Genomic DNA, 23,919 nt, shown 5'->3' with positions numbered 1-23,919 from the left:
CACAACCATGTGATCCCTGCTCATCTTGGCCTTCCCCTTTGCATAGATGGGAGTTCTCTTTTGCAAGTGTTTGGGGCAAACAGAAATAGAAATGGCAACGCAGAGCTTCCAGCCTGAGAGAGTGTCTAAGTAGTTCCGCTTCTCAGAAATGTCACCCCCTTCTCTGCTTTGCCCTTGGCTCACATCCAAAGGCTATTCTTGAGTAAAACAAGGTAGGATCTCAGGAACGTAGGTCAGACTGTTTTCCATCCATCTCAGCAGGCTACTCTTGACTGGTGGCAGCTCTCCAGGGTTTCAGGCAGAGGTCCTTCCTCCATCTTCTCCTCCTTGGCGTTATTTTAATAAGAGATGTTAGGGATTGAACCTTCCGCATGCCAAGTACGAGCTCTACTGTTGAGCTATGGTCCCCTCCCTGTGTTCCAAGCCAAGTCTTAATCGCACGAGGAACCGTTATGAGGGCAAAGAAATGTTTTTTAAATGCCAACAGCAACAGGCACTTACCTGGTCTTTTCGGTGATTTAAGCTATAAAAGGAAGAATAGAAAGGCTATTTTAGTGGCTTAAGGAGCCACCTACAAGGTCACAAAACAGTGTAAAGCGAAATAACTGGCCAAATTGAACATTTAACTTTGGGCTGCAAGCATCTGGATATATTAATAAATGGGATCAACTAAAGTTTTCAGTTAGATCCATTATAATCTAGTCAGTCAATAGGCTTGACATGCTCAGTCTTAACAACTATACTATAGCGGCGCTCCACACATGAAGACAGACTTTGTCAGCCTGACTGAAACCAGGAAGTCTCCCATCTACTGGCTTCTGCAATGGTCTTTAGAGTACCTGCCCATAAATTTCTCCTCCTCCACAGAAATATCCAATGAAAAAAGTGAACATTTGGGGGAACACTGGGGAAAAAAATATCCTTTGAAATATGAGTAAAATGCTTTTTAAGACACATTTTTACTCACTCAAGATGTGCAGCATGAAGATTTTTACGACAATCTATACCAGGGATGGGGAATGTGTGGCCTTCTGGATGTTGTTGGATTGCATCTCCCATCAGCCCTAGCCAGCATAGCGAATAGTGAGGGATAATGGGAGCTGCGGTCCAACAACATCTGGAGGATGACACATTTCCAATCCCTGGTCTATAGCATTAGAGACTGATAATATATAACTGAATAATTCATTGTTTCAATGTTATGAAGTTTAGCTCAGTATGCTGTTAGTCCTTAATACTGTGACTGCATTAGACTGCAGCCTAAATACACTTTCTTTTGTTTACTACAAAATTTGTGGTTTCAGTTTTCAACTTTTATTTTTTCCTACCTCCGAGATAGCAGGGATGAAGGTACATGTGTGCTTAAGTACTATGGGGTACATTTACAGTTTTGTTTGTACAAATTAACTCCACTAAAACAAGAGTGGGTCTTACTTCAGAGTAAACATGCATAGGACTGTTATGTAAGTCACAATGGGAGGGCTTTTACTCTAGAAGGCAGCCTAAAAATATTTAAATGGAATTGCTCTGTAAATTACACAAATAGTACAATTTTATAAGCCAAGTTATAAATGATGCGTCTTCTGCTAAAGCAGTAAAATAAATTTAGGTTCGATAAGTAAATATTCCATATTTAAATTTCCACCCCAAACTTCCATTTTACCCCTAGAAAAACCCCGCCCTTGGCTTCAAAATGTCAGGAAAGTTTACATCTCTGTGCGTTGAACACACTTGTTGGGATAAAGCGAACGATATACACACCAGTTGGTTTTGTGCTCTCCTTTCTTGGGAGCAATAGGAAGCACTTTTCCCCCATATATTTGGTTTTGATGAGGACATCTTTGATGGAATATCCAAAGAGATTGCCTCCTAGATAGGGGGCAGTAGACAAGTTAGATTTGGGCCCAAGATCCACACTCCACTGTATGATCCATAGGCTTGTATTGACCACTATGCCTCCAGTAATATGCATAATCTGTACAAGAATCAGTCATGATTTTCGATACTTTGGTGAGCTTATTTACAGTTTCTCAGAGGTGCTTGTGTCTAGCGGAAACCTCTGCCAGCAATTCCCTTGCCCAACAGACCAATATTCTGGCAAACATTGAATTACTGTTAGGTGTTCGAATCACTAGGGTTGAGGCCTTGAGAGTCTGGTGCACCAGTATGCTCACTCTGCTTGCCTGAATCATTATCTGGCATTTCTTACCTATCTTTGGGAGCCATGGATACGAATGTCAGGGCATATACTGGACAATCCGCTAAGCAGAGGTGGGCAACTTATGGCCCTCCAGATGCTTTGGCCTACAACTCCCATGATCCCTCTCCATTGGCTATGCTGGCCAGGGCTGATGGGAAGGCCACAAGTTGCCCATCCCTGCACTAATGGAACTTTTAAGATTATTTATGGTCACAAGTAAGGGAAAAGAATCTCTCAGCCAGCTCATCGGGATGGTTCCTCTCATTCCAGCTTTAGTCTCTCTCTTGCGGGGGGGCAGGGGGGGAGGCTTTAGGAAATGCACTGCTGCTGCCCAGTGGGAAGGAAGTGCTGCAAAAAAAAAAAAAAATCCTCTATCCCACAGTTGGCTACCTAGGAAGGGGTTGGAAACAGGAACTCCACCAGTTTCAGATTAAGGCACAGCAGCCTTGGACAACAGCATGGGGAATATCTTTGGTCCAAAATTATCAATTAGTAGGACAAGTCTGGGGAGTGTCCTGAGGGAGGGTGCCCTCCTCCACTTTGGAAGGGATCCTGATGTGACCCCTCGCATCCCCCTGGATTCAGGTCATGAAGAGAAGTGATCAATGCTTCTTCGCAGGAGGGGGTCTTTCCCCTTGATTAAAAAAGGCGGTAATAAGACCCTTATTAAAGAAACCTTCCCTTGACCCAGAAGCCCTAATTATAGGCCCATCTCAAATATACCATTCTTAGCTAAGGTGATCAAGAAAGTGGTGGCATTGCAACTCCAGAAGCATCTGGATGAAACTGATTTTCTGGCCTGATTTCAATCAGACTTTCAGCCAGGATATGGGGCCAAGACTGTTTTGGTCTCCTTGGTGGATGACCTACACTAGGAGTTGGACTGAGGGAGCCCTGCCCTATTAGTTCCTTTAGACCTCTTGGCACCTCTTCATACCATCAACCATGGTATCCTTCTGGACTGCGTGGCAGAGCTGGCATTGGGGGTGTTTGGCAGTGGTTCCAGTCCTTTCTGTAAGGACATGTCCAGAATGTGATGCTGGGAAATTACTGTTCAACTTCACCATTGGCCTATGGTGTCCTATAGGGTTCTATCTTGTCTCCCATGTTGTTCAATATTGACATGAAAATGAGATGTCATTTGAAGCTTTGGAGTAAGGTGCCACCAACATGCTGATAACACCCAGCTCTATTGCTCTTTGTCACCTAACACCAAGCAGGTGAAACACTTGAACGTTGCCAGGGTTTGATAATGGGCTGGATGAGGGTGAACAAGCTGAAGTTAAACCCAGCAAAACAGAGGTGTTGTTAGTCAATAGAAAGCCTGACTCGGGGACTGGAATTCAACCTGTTCTGGAAGGGGTTGCGCTCCCCTGAAGGATCAAGTCCGTAGCTTGGGAGTGCTCTTTGATCCTATACTGTCTCTAGATCTTCAGGTGGCAAGGAGCACATTTGCGCCACCTATAGCCCTTCCTGAATCAGTCTGGTTTGGCAACAGTTATTCCAGCCTCGATCACATCACATTTAGACTACTGCAAAGCGCCCTACATGGGGCTGCCCTGAAGAGTGTCCAGAATCTTCAAGTGGTGCAAAATGTGGCAGATAGGCTGCTAACCAGTGCATGGTATCAGCACCACATTACCACCTGCACTGGTTGCCAACTGCTTTCCCGGTGGAATTCAAGGTGTCGGTTTTAACCTTTAAGGCCCTAAATTACTCTTGGTCCATCTAGCCCATTCTTGTTGATGCCGACTGGCACAGCTCTCCAGGGTTTGGGGCAGGAGGTTTCTCAGCCCTACCTGGAGGTGCCAGGGATCAAACCTGGGACATTGCGCATGCAAATTATGTGCTCTACCACTGAGCTGTGCTCCCTCCCCCACTGGGATCTGTTTGGCAGGAGCAAGTTGGGCTAAACCCGAACAACTGAGTGGCTCCCTGATCCTGGCTGCTCACAGCACTATGCGTGTTTCTCCTTAGCCCCATGTTCTGCTTGCTGTGTCACAGCCCCAAATTACTTGGGTCTCTGCTCTCGGCTGCCACAATGCACCTGGAGTGGCAGGAGGCACACAGTCCTTTCTTCACTGGCGGTGGGATGGGGGGGGGGGTGAGAGAAAAATGGATAATAAGGCAAGCTGGAGAGTCCTGATCAGGATGCCCGTCATGTATGTAACCAAGGGTGAAATGCAACAGAGCTCCAGTCACCCTGCAGGCTAAGACATTGGAGGAGAAAGCAAAACCAGGGGAGCACATTTAACGTAGCACAGAACAAGGGGGTAGAATCTCAGGCAAGGGGGCTGAGTCCAGCACTCCTGGGCTTCTCCAGATGGCCCCACCCCTCTCTACAGACCATTTGGTGGTTTCCCAGCTCTTCTGCATTATCTTTCGTCATTCTGGAAGGTTAAAATGCCTCCCGTAAGGCTAGGTGCTGGCACTAAGAGTGCATTCCTATGCATGTTCAGCTGGAAAAAAGTCCTACAATTCCCACCGTGCCCCACCCAGCATGGCTGGCTGGAGGCATGCTGGGAGTTGTAGGACTTTATGTCTAAACATACATAGGATTGCACCCTAAGAGCTTTAAACTAAAATTTGCTGATGTTTGGGATATCCTTGGCCCCTTTTGCCCTTGGCCTCACCCATGCAGCCCTCGAGAGCTTCGCCAAAATGGAATCAGGCCCAGGGGCTGGAAGGGGTTCCCCCAGTATAAAAGCAAAAGGGAGGGAGGTTGGCAGAGGCTTCCTGTGTTAAGCAGGACCTCAGTAACCCTACTCCTCAAAGTTGGGTTGGTTCGTGCTGCCTTCTGGTCAGGAAGAATAAACGCTTTGTGCTTCTTCTCCTGACCCCATAAAGCAACTACACTGAACTCTTACCTTATTGAGTGTCCTCAGATCCTCCATTATCTGTTCATCCGTTAGTAGATAATTGAGCTGAGGTAAGCAAAATTAAGGGCAAGTCACTCTGAAGCCAAAACATGGCCTGTTATCTCCTTCCAGAAAGCAGCCCGGGAACTGTGCCTCTTTGTGGCTAGTTCTAGGTCCCTCCTCCACAGGGCACACTACTATTTGAACGTTACTTTTATTTGCTGTTGTTTTTATCTGACTTATTAATTTGTGCTGTTTCCCCATGTGATCTTGTATTTTGATACTTGGATGTTGTTTTTAGTGTGATCTTATGGTGTTGCTTTCCTGACTATTGTAAATTGCCTTGGGACAACCCATCCTGAAAGGAGGTTTAGAAATCCACTAAATAAATTAGTAATGGTTCATTTGCCAGGGTAGATGAATCCTGAATCTGGTTGCTAGCATAACAAAAGAAGTGAAAGAACTGGAGCCATCAAGCAGGCAGGATTGGAGCTGAGGCAGCCGGGAGGGGGGGGGGGATTGCTCATCCCACTGAAATGGACCAAGCATGTAGTCACTTGCATCACCCTGTCTCTGAAGCAAGCAAGAGGAGCGACCCCACTCCAGAATAACCTCCATCACTGGAGAACTTAAGAACTTTCCCAGAAAGCCCCTGTAGCAAAACCTACACAGGACAGCCTTCCTCCACCGGGTGCACTCCAGATACATTGGACACATCTGGAGGGCACCAGGTTGGGGAAGGCTGATATAGCACTTCTGCTCTAGTCAGTCATTTCCACACTGCATTCCTGGAGTTCTTTGGAAGTTTATCAGAAGACTGGGAACAGCAGACATGCTTGCCTGAAATACAGGTTCACCCAGCTGCTGCTACCAGTCTCACCCCGCAACACACAGCGGCCGCTGCCGAGTGAAGGGTGTGTTCTAGAGTGCCCTCAGTTCATCCTGCCAGTCTAGCCAACGCTCTGAGTGAACAGGGCATGTCCCCTAGGACAGGCAATCAGCAGGGGCTCCTCAGCAAACAATTCAACAGGAAGAGTTTTAAGCCGCATCACGGAGAAAGAGAGACAGATAGACATCCGCCCTCTTTAAACACATCCCCCAAGACTTAGGCCCTGATCCTTAGCTGTTCCATATGTCTCAACTCCCCAAGGCCCTGTGCAAAGCATCCACTCTACCACTGGGCTATGGCTCCTCTCACAGGAATGCAGAGACCCACAAATGGAGCAGAGACCCACAAATGGAGCAAGCCCATTAATTTCCAAGAAAAGAGAACATGGCCACTGGGGAGTGCTACAGCCCTTTTCACCCCACCAAGTCACAGGGCAAATGCTCTACCACCATTTAAGCACAGAACTAAACGCATCTGGGATGCCGACAGCATCCGAGGTGCACCCATCACAGCAGCACCTTGAGAAGAGAAGGCAACGTCTACCTCTCGCAGAGTTTGTTTCAAGAGCCAATGATAATCAAGAGGCCTAAATCTGAATTCAGGTATGCCAGACTCTTCTCTAGGTGCTGCCACCAACAATGGTGTGACAGGTGGCTACCAGGGAAAGAGCCTTCTCTGTAGTGGCTCCCCATCAGTGGCATGCCATTCCCAGGAGATCTGCCTGGCATCTTCACCATGTATATTTAGATGCCAGGTTAAGACCTTCCTCTTTCAGCAGGCATTTCATCTTTAATCTCTTGCTTTACTGACTTTCTGCTGGCTCTTTAATATTTCTAATGTTTAATACTGTATTACTTTAATATTTCTACTGTTGTATTTCTTTGTTATTTTATTGTTTTTTCTGTTTTATTTTTATGATTGTAAACTGCCCCAAGGGTACACAAGTCAAATAAGTAAGTTTGTTCAAAAACTGGCAATATACATCTGATAAATAAATAAGGGAACACTTCATTCTGAACATCAGAAGCTGCCTTATATGAGGTCAGATCACTGGTCCATCTAGCTATATACTGTCTACTCTGACTGGCAGCGGTTCTCCAGGTTATCAGGCAGAGGGTCTTTATCCACCACCTGCTATCTGATCCTTATCCTGAGACCTTCTGTATGCCACTGTGCATTGCCACTGAGCTACAAGCCATGCTCATCGGGGTACAATATACAAGCCACGCTCACTGGGCCTCACTGTTGCCCTGCATGGCACCTCTCCTGCAAGTGCACATTGCAGAGGGAGATCTTTAAGTAGTGGGCAACCTATCTTCTACGGGTGGTAGTCCACCAGTATTAATCATGCGGTGAAGCAAACCCTAGGGTTGTCCAGAGCAGAGTTTGAAAGCTGTCGGTCTAGATCACAGACTTCAGCAGATCAGCTCAAAGGATATCAGGGGCAGGCTTCCTCCTTTTGTCAGGGATGGGAACAGGGTCGTTCGGCCGCCGCCTCAATTTCCTTGTCATGATAGGCTTCACTTCCATGGAATCTGAAGCATAAGAAGACAGACGGTCAGTAAGGGCCACATGGTTTAAAAAATGAAGCATAGGACCACACCACCACTCCTGATGCATTTCAGCATTAGTTTTAAAAAAACCTGGCCTCTCTTTCATGCCAAGATACATTTACCATGACTTGGCCCCTAATTCGACTAAGACTTAAGGCACAACCCTTAAGGCACATTTAGACAGATATTTCCTGCAGGGCATCCAGGGATACTGGAGTCACCCAGAGTACAGAGATGCTGTACAGCCATAACCTAGAGTTGCCAAAAGAGCGCCTTTGATATATTGGGCAGTGCAAAAGGCTAAGGGAGCAATCCTGTCCATGTTTAGACAGAAAAAAAGTCCCACAGCTCCCAGGGTCATGCTGGCTGGGGCATGCTGGGAGTTGTAGGACTTTTTTCTGTCTTAACATGCATGGGATTGTGCCCTTAGACAAATAATTGATTTCTTGTGCTTAAAATTGTACATATGGAGTGAGTAAAGGATCAAGGCATTCAACAGTTAAAGCTGCAAACTTATGCAGATTCAGTCAGAAGCACGTTCCACTGAGATCAATTCCACTGACTTCTGAGTGAGCATGATTAGGAACATAGGAAGCCACCACGAACTAGGTCAGGTTATTTGTCCATCTAGCCCAGTAGTCTTCTCTGACTTGAAGCAACTCTCCAAGGTCTTGGGCAAAAAGAGGTCTTTCCCTCACCCAATCTTTTTAACTGGAGGTGCCAGGAACTGAAGCTGGGACCTTCTGCATGTAATGCCTGTGCTCTGCCCCCAAGATACAGTCTCTTCCCCAAAAGGATATGGCATGTTTGTCTTTTACCTACCTCCTGTTAGCTCCATGGTTAGCTTCTCACTCTCTATCATCTTTTTCTTCTCTTCCAGTTCAGCAATTAGGTTTTCCTTCAGCTCAATCTTTTTATCTTCAAATTCCTTCACAGCCGCTTTCTTCTCCTTGATGTAGTTCCTTTCTACCTGCTCTGTCTGACACAGGACCAAAGGAAAACAGGGGATTATCCACACGGCAGAACCACATTGGGATATATCTTGTCGCCAATGGGGGAATTGTACCCAAGGCTGCCTTACTATAAATCCACAGAGTCACACGTTACACTAGCCAACTGGCATGTGCTCCATCAAACTGGGTAACAAACCGGCTTGCATGACCAGTCACCATATGCAAAGTGAAACTAGGTTGTTGGTGGGGGCGGGGGAAAGAATGGTCAATCCAGATTGTAAAAAATAAGACTGCTCCAACAACTTGTCTAATTTAATACAAGTAGCTCATCCTTCTGGGCCCAATTCAAAGTGCTGGTATTAACATTCAAAGCCCTAAACCAGCCTTCCCCAAGCTGGCGCTCTCCAGATATGTTGGATTACAACTCCCAGAATCCCCCAGCCACCTATGCTGTACTCTGCCTCAGCTTTACTGGCTGGAGAATTCTGGGAGATGTAGTTGAACCCATCTGGGCCGGGGGGGGGGGGGGGGGGGCAACAGGTTGGAAAAGGCTGCCCTAAGCAGCTTGAAGCCAGGTTACCTGTAGGATCATCTTCTCCCAGATATACCTGCCCAGACCCTAAGATAGTCTTCAGAGGCCCTCCTTCAGGTGCCTCTGCCAAATGAGGTGGGTGGCTACTAAGGAGAGGGTTTTTTCAGAGGTGGCACCCCAGCTGTGGAACACCCCCACCCCACCCCCAAGAGGCTTGCCTGGCACCTATATTTCGGCACCAAGCAAAGACCTTCTTATTCTCCCAGCTGTTTTTGTTCTTCAGGTCTTGTTGTTTTAAAAGGTGTTGTTGTGTTGTAAATCTTTACACTGCTGCTGGTTTTCACTTTGGTTTTATACCGCAGTATTAAATGTTTAACAGTTTCATATTATGTTTTACCATGTTGTATTTTACAGTTTTAATTGTTATGAACCACCCAGAAAGTTTTGGCTATTGGGCAGTAAAGAAATACAATAAATAAAAATATCACCTTTCTAACATAATTCATGGAACAAGTTGTCTGTCTCCTTCTCCCCCGTAAGAGCCACCTGCTGAATCAGGCCAAAGGCCTACCAAACTTGACATCCCATTTAAGTAGATAGTCAGATGCCCCTGAGAACCCCACAAGCAAGGTATGAAGGTGATAGCTCTCCCTTGTGTGCCCCATCACCGAGCATTAAGAGGTCTACCACCTCTGAACTTGAAGGTTCTACATAGCTCTTGCAGCTAATATCACAGAGGATAGGTCTATTGGCGGCTGTCTTTAGGGCAGCTTGTCATACTACATTTTGTACGTGGGTGTGAAGATGCAACTGCAAGATATACAGGCACGACATCAGCCGAAGAGCGCACACATTAATTGCCACTTTCTCCTTTCAATACATGGAAGAGATGAATGCACCAAACTGTGAAGGGTTTTGAACTACCAAACTTTTGAACTACCAAAATACACACATGCAGAAGATTAATAGCACAGAGTTTAGAATGCACAAATACTTATTCTCAAATTATTTAGGATTCATTCATCCATATTCAGACGTTCCTAGAAAAAACCAATGGTGTGCACAATACTCTACTGCAAGTATATGCCACCAATATCCCTAAAGAAAACAAAGTACTACTCAAAAAGAGTTGAATCCATACTTAGTATAGAAATCATGGGGTCTATGCTAAGTATGAACAAATCTGGATCCAACCCAACGAACAGAATAAGACAATCAAATAAAGAAATAAAAACAAAACAGAAATACACACTTACTTCCAACTGAAGAAAAAGCTCTGGAAAAAGAAAACAGACCAAGTTACATTCATTTGTAGGACTATGGAAGCACATCTAACTCCAGTAAAACCTCAATGTTGGTAGCCTACAATAAATGCTTTGACGATTGCAGGCCTACAGGGCAAGCCAGAGGTCATTAATGCTAGAATATGAAAAAAGCACTTAAGTGCACTTCTATTTGCACTAAGTTAAACTTTAAGGTATCACAAACTAGACAATTTGTGCAAATTCTACTGCACTATTTGGTATGAAACAGCCCAACAATAAAGGGCTATTTCTGATTAAACACTGTTAAGGTACAATCCTATACCCACTTACCTGGGAGTAAGTCCCATCGAGGTCACTGGCATTTACTTCTGACTAGAATGCATAAGGTTGCGCTGCAAGAGGCAACACAGCTGCTGAAAGGCAACACTGATTGCCACGCCTCCCCCTCTGGCAGAACATGAACCTCCTTTAGGATGAGCTCAGGTTAGAAAAACAAGTCCCACTGAAATCAATAGCAATAATACCCAAGAATACATATTTAGGATCAAACTCAAAACAAAGAGTCCTGTAGCACCTTACAGATTAACACATTTATTCAGGCATATGCTTTTGTGGACTAGAATCCATTTCATGATATGCATTTGTAAGTCTTGTGTACTTCTGACTCATCTGATGAAGTGGACTTCATGACAGCATAGAACATATGTCATAATAAGTGTGTCTTTAAGGTGCTGCAAAACTCTGTAGTTTTACTGCCACAACAGACCAGGACAACTATCCCACTGGAAGATTTTAGGATAAGAATGTAGCAGAAGTAAATACAATATCCTAGTGCTGAACAGATAATATACATGTTATAATTAGGGATGCACAAATCCCTTACCTGGCTCCACAGTGGGGGATCCACGGTGGGGGGGAGGTGCTCCGTCCCTCCCCCCGGGAATCCTCCCTGGCCGGCTCCGCTCCGCAGTGGCTCTGCAGAGCCGCCAGCCAGGGCTGTCCGCAGCTGGGCTGCTGCGGCCGCAAATGGCGGCCGTCGTAGCGGCCACCATTTGTGTCCAGCCAGGCTGCCGTGATAGGTGACGTAAGTATTTACGTAGCCTATCACGGAAAGAGCAGTGGCGTAAACGGCGTAGCGGCCGCCGTTTGCATCCCTCCTCTTTGCCGTGATAGGCTACGTAAATACTTAAGTAGCCTATCACGGCAGCCTGACCAGACGCAAATGGCAGCCACTACGACGGTCACCATTTGCAGCCGCAGCAGCCAGCCCAGAGACCAGCCGCCGGAGCATCCGCCCCAGGTAAGCTTCGTCCTGGGGTGATTCTGTGGGGTGTGGGGGGGGGGGAGGCCATTCTGCCATGGTTTTCGGGGGGCCGAATATCAGTGCATTCGGCCTCACTGAAATCCGTGGCAGAATTCTCCGCCATCCCTAGTTATGATGTAATTGTCTAGGACTAAATCAAAAAGCCTCAACAAAGACCTCAGAAATCCAGCTCACTGACCTGCATTGCGTATCCTCTCCTTGTATTGCTGATCCAGCTTTTTCATTCTTTTCTGATATTCTTGTAAAGTACCTATTTAAGATGTTGCAAAATGAGATATTGGTACTACATCACTGAAAAGGACTCTGAAGTACACTCTTTCCTCACGTCTTGACTAAGTTGGCACAGTTATCAAACTATCAATGCTGAATCAGAGTGAGTGTCTTGGAATGGATCAGGGGGAAATTGCTCTTGACTTCCCAAAGAAACATCTGTATGCAGCTTAAATCATATAGCTTACATCCTTCAAAGTATAGACATTTTTATTGCATACTACCAAGTTTCAATTTAAACAAACAAAAACAGGGTTGTCCCCCATGGGTAAATTCCGATGTAAGTCCTACTTAGGGTAGACCCACTGAAATGAATACCACTTAAGTTCGACCTAACTAACTTAAGTCCCATTCATTTCAGTGGGTCTACTCTAACTAGGTCTTATGTTGGATTTTACCCTCTAACAGCATCTACTCTGAAATAGAGGTGGGTGAGATTTTAATTTGATTCATTTATTTTATAAGAACCTACCAAAATCTGCAAATCCCTTCATTAAGAAGACAAAAAGGACTTGGGATTTAAAAATTCAAATGTAGGAGAAAGTGAAACTGAGTAGTCCATCCAGGTAGAGTGCTTTCCAGTGTCTGGACTCTTTAAAGTCTGGGCTTGAAGCCCTGTGTATTCAGCCATGTTTGTAGTGCTGAATTAGAATCCCCTTTTTTCTGACAGGCTCATCTTTAACAGCTATATGGCAGGCAGGCACAACACAGTCCTCTCCATGCTGGGAATAGCTGTACCTACTGAATTTGGCCAGTGCAGATGAGTGAGAATTTTATTTGGTAAGTTGTTTAATAAAAACTTACCAAAATTGGCAAATTGCTTCATAAAAAGGATGCAAAGAACATGAGCTTCAAAAAATGTGGATGTGGGAGAAAGTGAAATCGAGAAATTCATTCATCCTTACTCTGAGGATCCCTACATCACCTGCAAATTTATATACAGGCTCGATAAAACTGCAAACATCTCCCTAGGCCCCCAAAATAATAAGTCATGCCAGGGAAAAAGCAACATCCAATTATTCAGGCAAACTGAGACTAATAAAAAGAGTGGAGTTGAGCTCCTGCGCAGTTCCAGAAGGCAGCAGGCATGCAGTAAGCCTCACTGACTACTTGCTTGCCCTCAGCACCCGCAAGGTTCTATGTCCTCCCATCCCAGAAAAGAACTGGTGCTAGGAAGTGTACAGAGGAGAAGCGGGAACGGCTATTTTCCCCTTCAGCTCTATGAGTAGCAAGACAGCAAGTCAAATGGCTTCTCAAAATTATGGTTTAAAAAAATTAAAGGATCAGTGATGTGAAGGACAACACCCTAGATTATGGAAAACCCAGTACATTCCAGGCTCTATTTTACCCCTCAAATGAGTACCTTCATCAATACAGGGGGGAGGGGGTGTTTTCCTGACACCCCTAGTGTTTATTACTAAACACATTACTAAATTAGTAAAGGCAAAAGACAGTAAGCACTGAAATCTCAGCATGTGAATGGTCCTCTCTCTGGTCAGGAAAGATGAAGCCCTGGTATAAGGCAGTTTCCTATATTCCTAATGCAACAGAAGGTCCAGTTTAAGAGATTCAAGTTGCATGGTTTTTAAGATTCATCTCAAACTTCATGGTTTTTAAACCCTACCTTCTTGCAGTTGCTGGAGCTGCCTCTTCAGAGATGCCAATTTATCCTGATACATCCTGCAAAGAGAATGTGTATTAAACAAACAGGCTCAGTAAAGACACACTGTTTATCTTGCCTTACATTGCAATGAATTCTTTCCTTTACCAAGTTGTCATCAAGTTGCAAGAACTGACTGCAGGAGGCAAGACAAAAATGACTTAAGGTGCAATCCCATGCATGTTTAGACAAAAAAAAATCCTACAACTCCCAGCATGCCCCAGCCAGCCATGTAGGACATTTTTCTGTCTAAACATGCATGGGATTTCACCCTTAAATGTGAATGAGCAATATAAGCTTGTTATTTTAATTTATGAAGAGAAGCAAGATGTTGGTACATAAAAATATGATCCTCCTTCACACACACAGACACACAGGCAGAACTTTACCGCTCAAAGACATTTGATCACAAAAAGCCATTTAGGTACTTGGGTCACAAGAACAGTACCTAAGTATTACACAAAATATTGCCCAAAGAAAATGCCAAGAGACTGCTGAAAAGATTCTGTGCGAAAGGCAGAACTTAAAATACACCAAGCAAGCCAACAGATTTGAATTATAAATGGAAAGCCATTACAGACCCCAAAGCACATACATTGGTCAAACAAAGGAAGTGCTGTCAATATGTTTAAAGTTAAATATACCAGGTGTATTGCACTGGTTCAGATATAACACTAAACCATAGTTCAGAAACAAGCAAAATCATAGTTTATGGAGCTGGCTTGTTTCCACATAGTTGTGTTTTTTAAAAAAAATTGTAAATATAACAATAACAAAAAAAGAAAGGGGGAAAATAGCCATGAAAAAGAGAGAGAAAAGAAGGAAAAGGAAGAACATGACATAAAACATATAAATACACAATAATAATTTATAATACCATTAACAAAAGAAAGAAAATAAAGAGCGGGAAAAGAATTTGACACTTCTGTTTCACAAATACAGTATACATTAATATAAGCAGTCCATATATCTAAACAAGCATCCATATGAAATTGATGAGTGTAGGAGATATGTTCGAAAGTTTCCATATAGCTAATGTGAACTACAGTTTAGAGTTTGGGCAACAGGCTATACTGCAGTTAAACTAAACTGGAAGCTTCTAATTTCCTCCTCACAGCCACACCAGAGGAGAGGTGGGAGCACAGACAGACTCTATTATGTGCTATATAGCGCAGGTAGGGGTGTGTGTGTGTGTGTGTGTGTGTGTAAAAAGGTGATTTGATGCCGGCACAGGGATTTGAGGATGAACATCACATGACCTCATGAATGGCTGAGGCGTATGATTTAGGCAATGGCATTCTGGATGGGGGTGAGAGGACTGAGGTATGATAAAGGAAGGCTGGAAAGAATAGAAAGGCATGAACCAAACCTTTAGCCAAGGAAACAGAGGAAAGGATGGATTTTAAAAATGAAAAAAGAGATATGTGAGTTGGCAATGACTGAATATACAAAGCAAAGGAGATGGCTGGAAATCGAACAAAGCCAAGGCTCCTTCACCTGACTGGTGTTATTATCAACTGCTATGGACAATAACAGAAGAAATGAAGGACTAGGCTATAAGGAGTATATATCAGCAGCATATTCAGGATTACTGAAAGCCATGAGATTTGAAATCACCCCAGGACAGCATGGGGTGACACAGCAGCAGGGGACCCAATGTGTGTGTGGGGGGGGGGGGGGAGGTCCCTTCAGGAAACACTGCATATATGATTTGAGGAGGAGGAAGAGATCCTCCTGGAAACAGTGGGAGATTATCTCAAAGGCAGCAGCAGAAGTCAAGGAGGATGAAGTACAGACCTCTTAAGATCAGCGGCAAGTAATTTTAATGAGGACAAGTTTTAGTGGAGTACAGAGGGAAGAAGCCAGATTTCAGCATTAAAAGGGGGAAAGCTGAGGCAGGGAAAGTCGACACCAAGTTTCAGGACACTAAGTTTTGGGAGCATGTAGATGGTGGTAAAAGGGGCTGGATGAAGCTAGGGAAACCTTTTTCTGTCTTAACTACTAGCAACAAACTTCTAACAGCTCTGTTTTTAGGGAAATCGATGCTAATTTGACTCTTTTTGTTTTAACTAAGTACTTCATTGTTAGGTCCTCACATTTGAGTCAGTTACTCTGGCAGGGACCATTCCCAATCTGGAAAAGGCATTAAGTATACTTGAGCCGGACATCCTAGAGAGTGAAGTCAAGTGGGCCTTAGGAAGCATTACTAACAACAAAGCTAGCAGAGATGACAGTATTCCAGCTGAGCTATTTAAAATCCTAAAAGATGATGCTGTTAAAGTGCTGCACTCAATATGCCAACAAATTTGGAACACTCAACACTGGCCACAAGACTGGAAAAGGTCAGTTTACATTCCAATTCCAAAGAAGGGCAACGCCAAAGAGTGTTCAAACTACCGCACAACTGTGCTCATTTCACATGCCAGCAAGGTTATGCTCAAAATCCTACAAGCTAGGCTTCAGCAGCATGTGAACCGAGAACTACCGGAAGTACAAGCAGGGTTTCGAAGAGGCAGAGGAACTAGAGATCAAATTGCCAACTTTCGCTGGATCATGGAGAAAGCGAGAGAATTCCAGAAAAACGTCTATTTCTGCTTCATTGACTACACTAAAGCCTTTGATTGTGTGGATCACAACAAACTGTGGCAAATTCTGAAAGAGATGGGGGCACCAGACCACCTTACCTGTCTCCTGAGAAACCTGTACGAGGGTCAAGAAGCAACAGTAAGAACCAGACATGGAACAACCGATTGGTTCAAAATTGGGAAAGGAGTACGACAAGGCTGCATATTCTCGCCCTGCTTATTTAACTTATATGCAGAGTACATCATGAGAAACGCCGGGTTGGATGAATCACAGGTCGGAATTAAGATTGCCGGGAGAATTATCAACAACCTCAGATACGCAGATGATACCACCCTAATGGCAGAAAGTGAAGAGGATCTAGAGAGCCTCTTGTTGAGGGTGAAAGAGGAGAGTGCAAAAGCTGGTTTGAAACTCAACATTAAAAAAACGAAGATCATGGCATCTGGCCCCATTACTTCCTGGCATATGGAAGGGCAAGAAATGGAAGCAGTGACAGATTTTATTTTCTTGGGCTCCAAGATCACCGCAGACGGCGACTGTAGCCATGAAATTAAAAGACACTTGCTCCTTGGGAGGAAAGCTATGGCAAACCTAGACAGCATAGTAAGAAGCAGAGACATCACCTTGCCCACAAAGGTTCGTCTAATCAAAGCTATGGTTTTCCCAGTAGTAACGTATGGCTGTGAGAGCTGGACTATAAGGAAGGCTGAGCGCCGAAGAAATGATGCTTTTGAACTGTGGTGCTGGAGAAGACTCTTACGAGTCCCCTGGACTGCAAGGAGGTCAGATCAGTCAATCCTAAAGGAAATCAACCCTGAGTGCTCATTGGAAGGACAGATACTGAAGGTGAAGCTCCAATATTTTGGCCACCTAATGCGAAGATAAAACTCTCTGGAAAAGACCCTGATGCTGGGAAAGACTGAGGGCAAAAGGAGAAGGGGACGGCAGAGGATGAGATGGCTAGATAGCATCACCGATGCAATTAATATGGACTTGAGCATGCTCCGGGAGAGAACGCAGGACAGGAAGGCCTGACGTGCTATGGTCCATGGGGTCACGAAGAGTCAGACACGACTGAACGACTGAACAACAACAACATATTTACAACAATGGGGGGGGGGGGAGAATACTTACTGTTCCTTCATTTCTACATAATCCTCCTCATCATGCTTTGCCAGGTCAGTTTCACTTGCATCTTCGGTATCTGAGCAATGTGAACATCAGCAGAGCGTCACAGCAGCATTTTTGTTAGGCATTTTCCATCCACCCTCCAGCTGACCCAAACTCACCTGACTGAAAACAGAACTGCACACTCTTTTTACATTTTAGAAAAAAATACATGAAAGAGGTATCTCATTTGAACAACTCTGCCATTCCTTCATTTTTGTTTGTTAACCAAACCCTGAAATTATAAAAGTATGAACTTGACATGCCATAGGTCCCACCAGACTTCTCAAGTGGGTTTTTCAACAGCTGCTTCTGTCTATTTCCTTCTGATAGTCATTCCATATAGACTCTCTAATTCCAACACAGTTCCCCAGCATCCTATTGTCTTCAACACACTCTTTAAAAATCCACAGGCCTCTGTTAGCCACCTCCAAGCTTTTGTTACTTTCAGAGATGATTTAGCCTCAACTCTTTAGCTAGCCTTCACATCATCATCATCTCTTAACCAAATTGAACCTGTAATAAATCTTACTGGTCTGCCCAGACCTTAGTGACTCAAGCATCCTGAAAAGGCAGGATAGAAATATCTTAAATTAAGTAAGATGATGGCACAACTGATCTTGTCTGATCTTGGAAGCTAAGCAGGGTCAGCCCTGGTTAGTACTTGGATGGGAGACTGCCTGGGAATCAGGCTTCCTGCACTGAGCAAGGGGTTGGACTTGATGGTCTTGTAGGCCCTTTCCAACCCTATGATTCTATGATTCTCTGTATTATATGAAGTACTTCATTTTAAAAAAGCAAACATTACCCAATTCACCTAAAGAAGAAAAGCTGCAACCCCAAGCCAACATACTTGAAGTAAATCCTATAGAAATTAATGTTACTTCTATGTAAACATAGACTAAAGGAGGGGTAGGCAGCCTGGAATCCTCCAAACATTCGGACTACAACACCCATAATTCCAGATCATTGGCCATACTGGCTGGGGCTGATGGGAGTTGTAGTCTAAAATATCCAAAGGGCGCTAGGTTGCCTACCGCTGGACTACAGATTGGGCTGAAATGTTTATTTCCTGACACTCTCACCCATGTCATTTCCCTCTGGTTCTTTTTAAAGCCATTTATGCTGCACCTTACGGCACCAGGTCCCAGAAGTTCAATTATAGGTTGTGCAAAGAAGCATTTCCTTTAGGTAAACTGCCTGTTTTTCACACAGACAAGGACAACCATAATTAAATATAGATAAAGAAAGGAAGTGAAAAACAACTGAACAGTGCTGCACTTAGTTGGGTTCAGGACCCTTAGCAAGCTGCAGTCTGTGACAGACATTTCTAGGTAAATAACAGTACAATCTTATGTATGTTTACTCAGAAGTAAGTCCCACTATATTCAATTAGATTTATTCTCAGGTAAGTGAGTGTAGGATTGCAGGCTGTGTCTATTTCAATCTAGAGCTACAATCTTACATACACTTACTAAGGAGTAAGTCCTACTGAACTTTACATCTGGATAAATTTGCATAACATCATATTGCAAGTGTCTGACAAAACCAGGAGAAGGACAAATTCATCTAGGGCACAATCCTACAGATGGTTAGGCAGAAAAAGTCTTACAACTCCCAGCATTAACAGGAATGCTGGGAGTTGTAGGACTTTTTTCTATCTCAACGTCTGTAGGATTGCGTCCTTAGTGAAGTGTTTTTGTGGAAGCTGAAAATATTTTTTTAGCCTGCTCTGTTTTATCAGACATGAAGCTCACTTTGAGCCAGTCACTATAATTCAGCCTAACTTACCTCACAGGGCTGTTGGGATAAAAGGGGCGGGGGGGGGGGGGAAGAGAAGAATCTTCAGCTCCTTATAGGAGAAGTAAAACATAAATGTAACAAAAAGTAACATAATTCTAAACCAACCTTTATTTTCTTGTCCAGTGACTACAGAATGGGCCTGAAAGGGTCTCATTCCAAGGTTCTCTCAACTACAGGTGTTGTAAGGAAACCTTACTGCCAGTTACTCCAGTTGAATGGTCACTAGGCTTATTTTGTATATACATTTGAGCTATGCATACACATGTTTCAGACAGTACTTCTTGCATTTAACCCCACACACTTTCATTTGTTTTCTCCTCCGTACATGCTTTGCCAACCAAGGATAACCCACCAAATACCTCATGACGTGAGCTCTAGTCCACAATATGCCATACAAAAATGGTCTACCGAGGTAACATGAGAGTCTTTCCACTTTTTGCCGAAACAGACTCAGAAGGCTACCTGTCTTGTAGGTCTCTTTGATGTCATTCCTCACCCCCAAACCACCCATGATTCTTCTGTTCCACACCTCTCTGAAACAGAGAGGTGTGCTGTTCCTCTGACTTCCTGCCTGCCCATCTTACCCCTCAGCCTGCAAACACCAGGGGTGGGTAACTTGCAGCCCTCCAGATGTCTTGGCCTACAACTTCCGACAGCCCTAGCCAGCATAGCCAATGGTGAGGGGTGACAGAAGTTTTAGGCCCAAACATCTGGAGGGCCACAATTTGCTGCTATACACATAATCATTACCTGGAATCGGGATTAAATCCCATTGAATGCAACAGAGCTTACTGTTGAGTAAACACTGCATAGAGCTGTTTGATGAGGCTGCAACCCTGTATGGAGATTTACTTGGGAATCAGCCCCATAGAAATCAGCAGGGCTTACGGCAGACAACTGCAGGAAGAAACTGCCACCTTGCATACACAGATTCACTAAGGAGCAAGCCCCAGGGAATTCAGCAGAGCTTAATCATGAGTAAACAATGCACAAGACTGCTTGGCAAGCAGAACGTCACGTGTAGGCATGATTGGGCACCTGCCGAGGGCCCACACCCTAGCGGGGGGCCACTGACAAGATCCTCCTGGACCTGCTCCTTCTTTTCACTGCTGCAACTGCTTGTCCACCCATCTCTTGCGCTGGACCAGACAACAGGGATGGTGAGGAGGAGAAGGAGGAGCAGTAGATGCCACGGCCTGCCTGCTCCCTGGTTCTCTGCCTGTCAAGCAAGCAATTGGTAGCAAAGATGAGAAATAGAATGAGGAGCAATAGCAGCTTCCCGCAATGGCGGGGAGAAGGTAGACTCTCAGAGGGAAGGGGCCGTTGAAGGTGACTTGCCCAGGGGCCCTGCGAAACGTGGGCAGTATCCAGCGTTAGTTCTTTTTAGAGCAGACCCACTGAAATAAATGGGAGTTAAGTTAGTCAGGACTAATTTAAGTTCTATTCATTTCAATGGGTCTACTCTAAGTAGGGGTAGCATTCGATAGTGCCCATTCACTCGGGAGCAAGTCCCATGGGGCATTATAGGCCTTTCCTCCCGCGATTGCTTTATGCAGCTGTCGCCCGGTGGGCGCGCCGCCTCGTGAGAAAGCCCCGCGGCGCTCACCAGGGGCTACCGCAGAGGGCTGAACAAAGCTCCGCTACCCCCGCCCCCGGGGGCAAAATCCAACCTAAGTCCTTTTAAGAAAAAACACCCTGACGTAAAAGGGGCTTTAGTGGGTCACACGACTAACCCGAATCCCATTTACCTCCAGTATAAGAATCATAGAATAGTGGGGTTGGAAGGGGTGTACAAGGCTATCTATCTATTTATTTATTGCATTTATACCCCGCCTTTTTTCCTCTTACAAGGAGCCCAAGGCGGCTTACATTATCCCCCTCCTCTCCATTTTATCCTCACAACAACAACCCTGTGAGGTGGGTTGGGCTGAGAGTCTATGACTGGCCCAAAGCCACCCAGTGAGCTTCCATGGCCGGGTGGGGACTCGAACCCGGATCTTCCCAGCTCCCAGCCCAACACTCGCGCCTCCCTAGGGAACTCCGCCATGCCCCCTCTTTAATGAGCTTCCGTCGTGCATTAAAAACGTGGCTGTTCAGGCAGGCATTTGGGGTGGGTTAGGGTATTTTAGGAAACGTTTTTACTGTAGAATTTTATTGCTTTAAACTGTTTTTATTGTATGTTGTACATCGCCCAGAGTGGCTGGGTGGCCAGCCAGGTGGGCGATTAATAAATTATTTAATAATAATAATAATAATAATCATCATCGAGTCCAACCCCCTGCTCAGTGCAGGAATCCAAGTCGGAGCATCAATCCCATTTATCTCCACTGTAACCCCGTTTATCTCCAGTATAAGCCTCCAGTCTAGGGTTCATATTGGATGGTGCCCCTCGCGCGCCCAGGCTTGACTCCCGAGTCGGCGAGGCCCGGGGCCGCTCTGCGCGCGGCGGAGCCGACCCCGCGCCGGATCGGGCCCCGCCGGGCTCGGCTCACCCTCGTCGGAGTCCCGCGCGCGGCCGCTGCGCTCGCCATCCTCCTCGTCGGCGGGGCTGTCCAGCTCCTCCTCCTCTTCGAAGCTCTCGGCGGCGGCGGCGGCGGCGGCCGCGGGGCCCGTCCCGGGGGGCAGCGCCGTGGGGGCGGGCGGCGGGGGCCCCGGCGGCAGCGCGGGAGTCACCAGCGCGGCGACGCTCATGGCCGAGGCGAGAACTGCCGCCGCCGCTGCCGCCCGACCCTCCTCCGCCTCCGCGCCCGCCCGACGGCCGCCCTCCCCTCAGACCGGCGCCCCGCGCGAGCGACGGAGCGCCACGCCTACCGCGCGCAGGCGCGCGAGCCACTTCCGGGTCCGGCAGGGAGGGCGCGCGGGTGGCTCCGTCCTAACCCGTCTCGGCTTGGCCCGCTGTGCTACCCGTAGCCGTCGGATTACCCGCGGCGCCGCCCTTGTGGCGCTACGGCGGCCATCGGCAGCGTAGACCTATTCGCCGGTAGACTGACAGGCTCAGGGAGTGTTTCCAGGTTCCCTCGGGAAGCTTCGTTTCGCTTCCCTCCCTTCGCTGTGCTTTTGCATCCGCTTGCGGCTTAAATCCGTTGCATGGCTACTCGGAGGTATCATTATTTATTATTATCATTTGTCGTACGGCACATTTGCATCGCATTACAAATAATAAAAAAAAATTATGGTAAAATTTTATTGTTTTACATTGTTTTATGGGGGTTGTACATCGCTCAGAGTGGCTGGGTGACCAGTCAGATGGGCGATTAATAAATGTTAAAAAATAAATAAATAAATAAATAAACATAGAGCGTAATAAATATGAAATGTGGACTATAAAAGACAGGAATATTACAAACGTATGTCCGGGTTACAGATATAGTTTTTCTACTTCTGTTGTCACAGCCAGGAAATCAAGCAAAGTCTCCATTGTAGGCTCGGTTTTGACCCTCTGTCACTATATGTTGGATAGTTTGTTTTTCAGCCGCACAATCACAATGTGATGATGTTGTTTTGCCCCATGTATAAAGGTATAAAGAAGTTAGACTGTGTTCAGTAAGCAGATAATGCAGCAGCCTATGGGGGGGGGGGGTATGTTTTGGACGGCAACTCCCACGATCCCTTACCATTGGCCATGGCTCCTGGGACTGATGGGAGTTGTAGTCCAACGCCGCTGGAGAGCACCAGGACTTCTGAGTATAGAATGGTGTTATTAAACTCTACATTAAATTGTAACAAACTGTACTTTTTACATTTCCTTGTCATTTAACTCCACTGTTTACATTCCGCTCTCCATCTAGACATATTTTCCCCTGCCAACTGAGGATCACAACCTATGCATCTGATGAATTCTCTAGTCCGCAAAAGCTTTTGCCATGATAAATAGGGGCGCAATCCTATGCATGATTGGACCGGAAAAAAGTTCTAGAACTCTCAGCATTCCCTTGCTGGTTGGGAAATGCTGGGAGTTGTAGGACTTTTTTCGGTCTAGGCACGCATGGGAGGGTGCCACAAGTCTCTTGATTATTTTTGCCCATATTGGGGTGGGAGGAATCCATGATATTAGCGTAGCTGTGACTGTATTTTTGCTTGTTTGTTGCACGCGAAATAAAACCTCAGATTAAAAGAACATAAACTCTTTATTTGCTGCTATGTTTGTTTCTGGGAAGACACTCTGCTTAGCCACGGCTAAAGTCCTGACGTTTCCCTTTGTTTTCTGTGGACAGTTCTCACTTGCGCCCGAAGGGGAGGGGGAAGATGTAGGGAACCAGGAAGTGTCATCTCCAATTGCCATGGAAACTCGATAATTTCACATCTCTATGAGTTCTCCTGTCGAAATTAATGCCAGCAAAGGTGCTGAATGCCTTCAAAGGGGGCCCAAGAATCTACAATTCGGAAACAGGGATTGGGCTGGATTTGAACACGAGTTCGAATCTAGTTGCCATCCCACCAGCCCGGCTGAAGACCACCCCTATGAAGGCTCCTCCTCCTCCTCCAACTGGCTCCACCAGCAGCCATTCCAGCAGGCTGGAGATGAGAGGGAGCGCAGGGCTCTTCCACCACCCCTGCTGAAAGACTAATTCCCCCCCCCTTCCCTCCTGTTCCTGTTTCCTTGTGTGTCGTGACTTTTTAGAAGGACTGCCTTCTTTTACTGGTTATTTCAATTTGTAAGCTGCTCTAGGAGTCTTTTTGGTTGAGGATTGGTATAAAAATACTCTAAATAAATATAAGTAAATAATGCATTTTAAGCACTAACAGCATCTAAATAACAATAAGACAGAGGGTTACCATCTAATAAGAAACTCAAGGAAGGAGAAGTAGAGGGGAATGGTAGATACTAACAAGTTTCCTTGGCTTTCTTCTAGGAGCCA

General features: G+C 45.5%; 1 protein-coding gene across 2 annotated transcripts in view; it reads right to left on the bottom strand.

Annotated features, from left to right (window-relative positions):
- The window catches only part of SUDS3 (SIN3A corepressor complex component SDS3), a 36,869-nt gene extending 15,017 nt beyond the window's left edge, over positions 1-21,852 (bottom strand). Inside the window, exons 1-10 of one of the 2 annotated variants that reach the window (XM_084820468.1) lie at positions 21,553-21,852; positions 17,225-17,294; positions 13,469-13,524; positions 11,753-11,824; positions 10,242-10,261; positions 8,323-8,479; positions 7,387-7,482; positions 5,068-5,129; positions 1,762-1,869; positions 502-523 (exon numbers count right to left, since the gene is read on the bottom strand). In XM_084820468.1, the coding sequence (XP_084676594.1) occupies positions 502-523; positions 1,762-1,869; positions 5,068-5,129; positions 7,387-7,482; positions 8,323-8,479; positions 10,242-10,261; positions 11,753-11,824; positions 13,469-13,524; positions 17,225-17,294; positions 21,553-21,751 (862 nt within the window). In that variant the 5' untranslated portion in view covers positions 21,752-21,852. The remainder of the gene's footprint in view (positions 1-501; positions 524-1,761; positions 1,870-5,067; positions 5,130-7,386; positions 7,483-8,322; positions 8,480-10,241; positions 10,262-11,752; positions 11,825-13,468; positions 13,525-17,224; positions 17,295-21,552) is intronic. The other variant, XM_084820469.1, reaches the window with a different exon arrangement.
- Positions 21,853-23,919: the final 2,067 nt, after the last annotated feature.

The sequence above is a fragment of the Heloderma suspectum genome, chromosome 13, assembly GCF_057233095.1.
Source record: "Heloderma suspectum isolate Gila_16-S chromosome 13, 16-S_ref, whole genome shotgun sequence".
Classification (NCBI taxonomy): Eukaryota; Metazoa; Chordata; class Lepidosauria; order Squamata; family Helodermatidae; genus Heloderma; species Heloderma suspectum.
The sequence above is the reverse complement of the archived record's forward strand: the minus strand, read 5'-3'. Positions and strand labels throughout refer to the sequence as shown.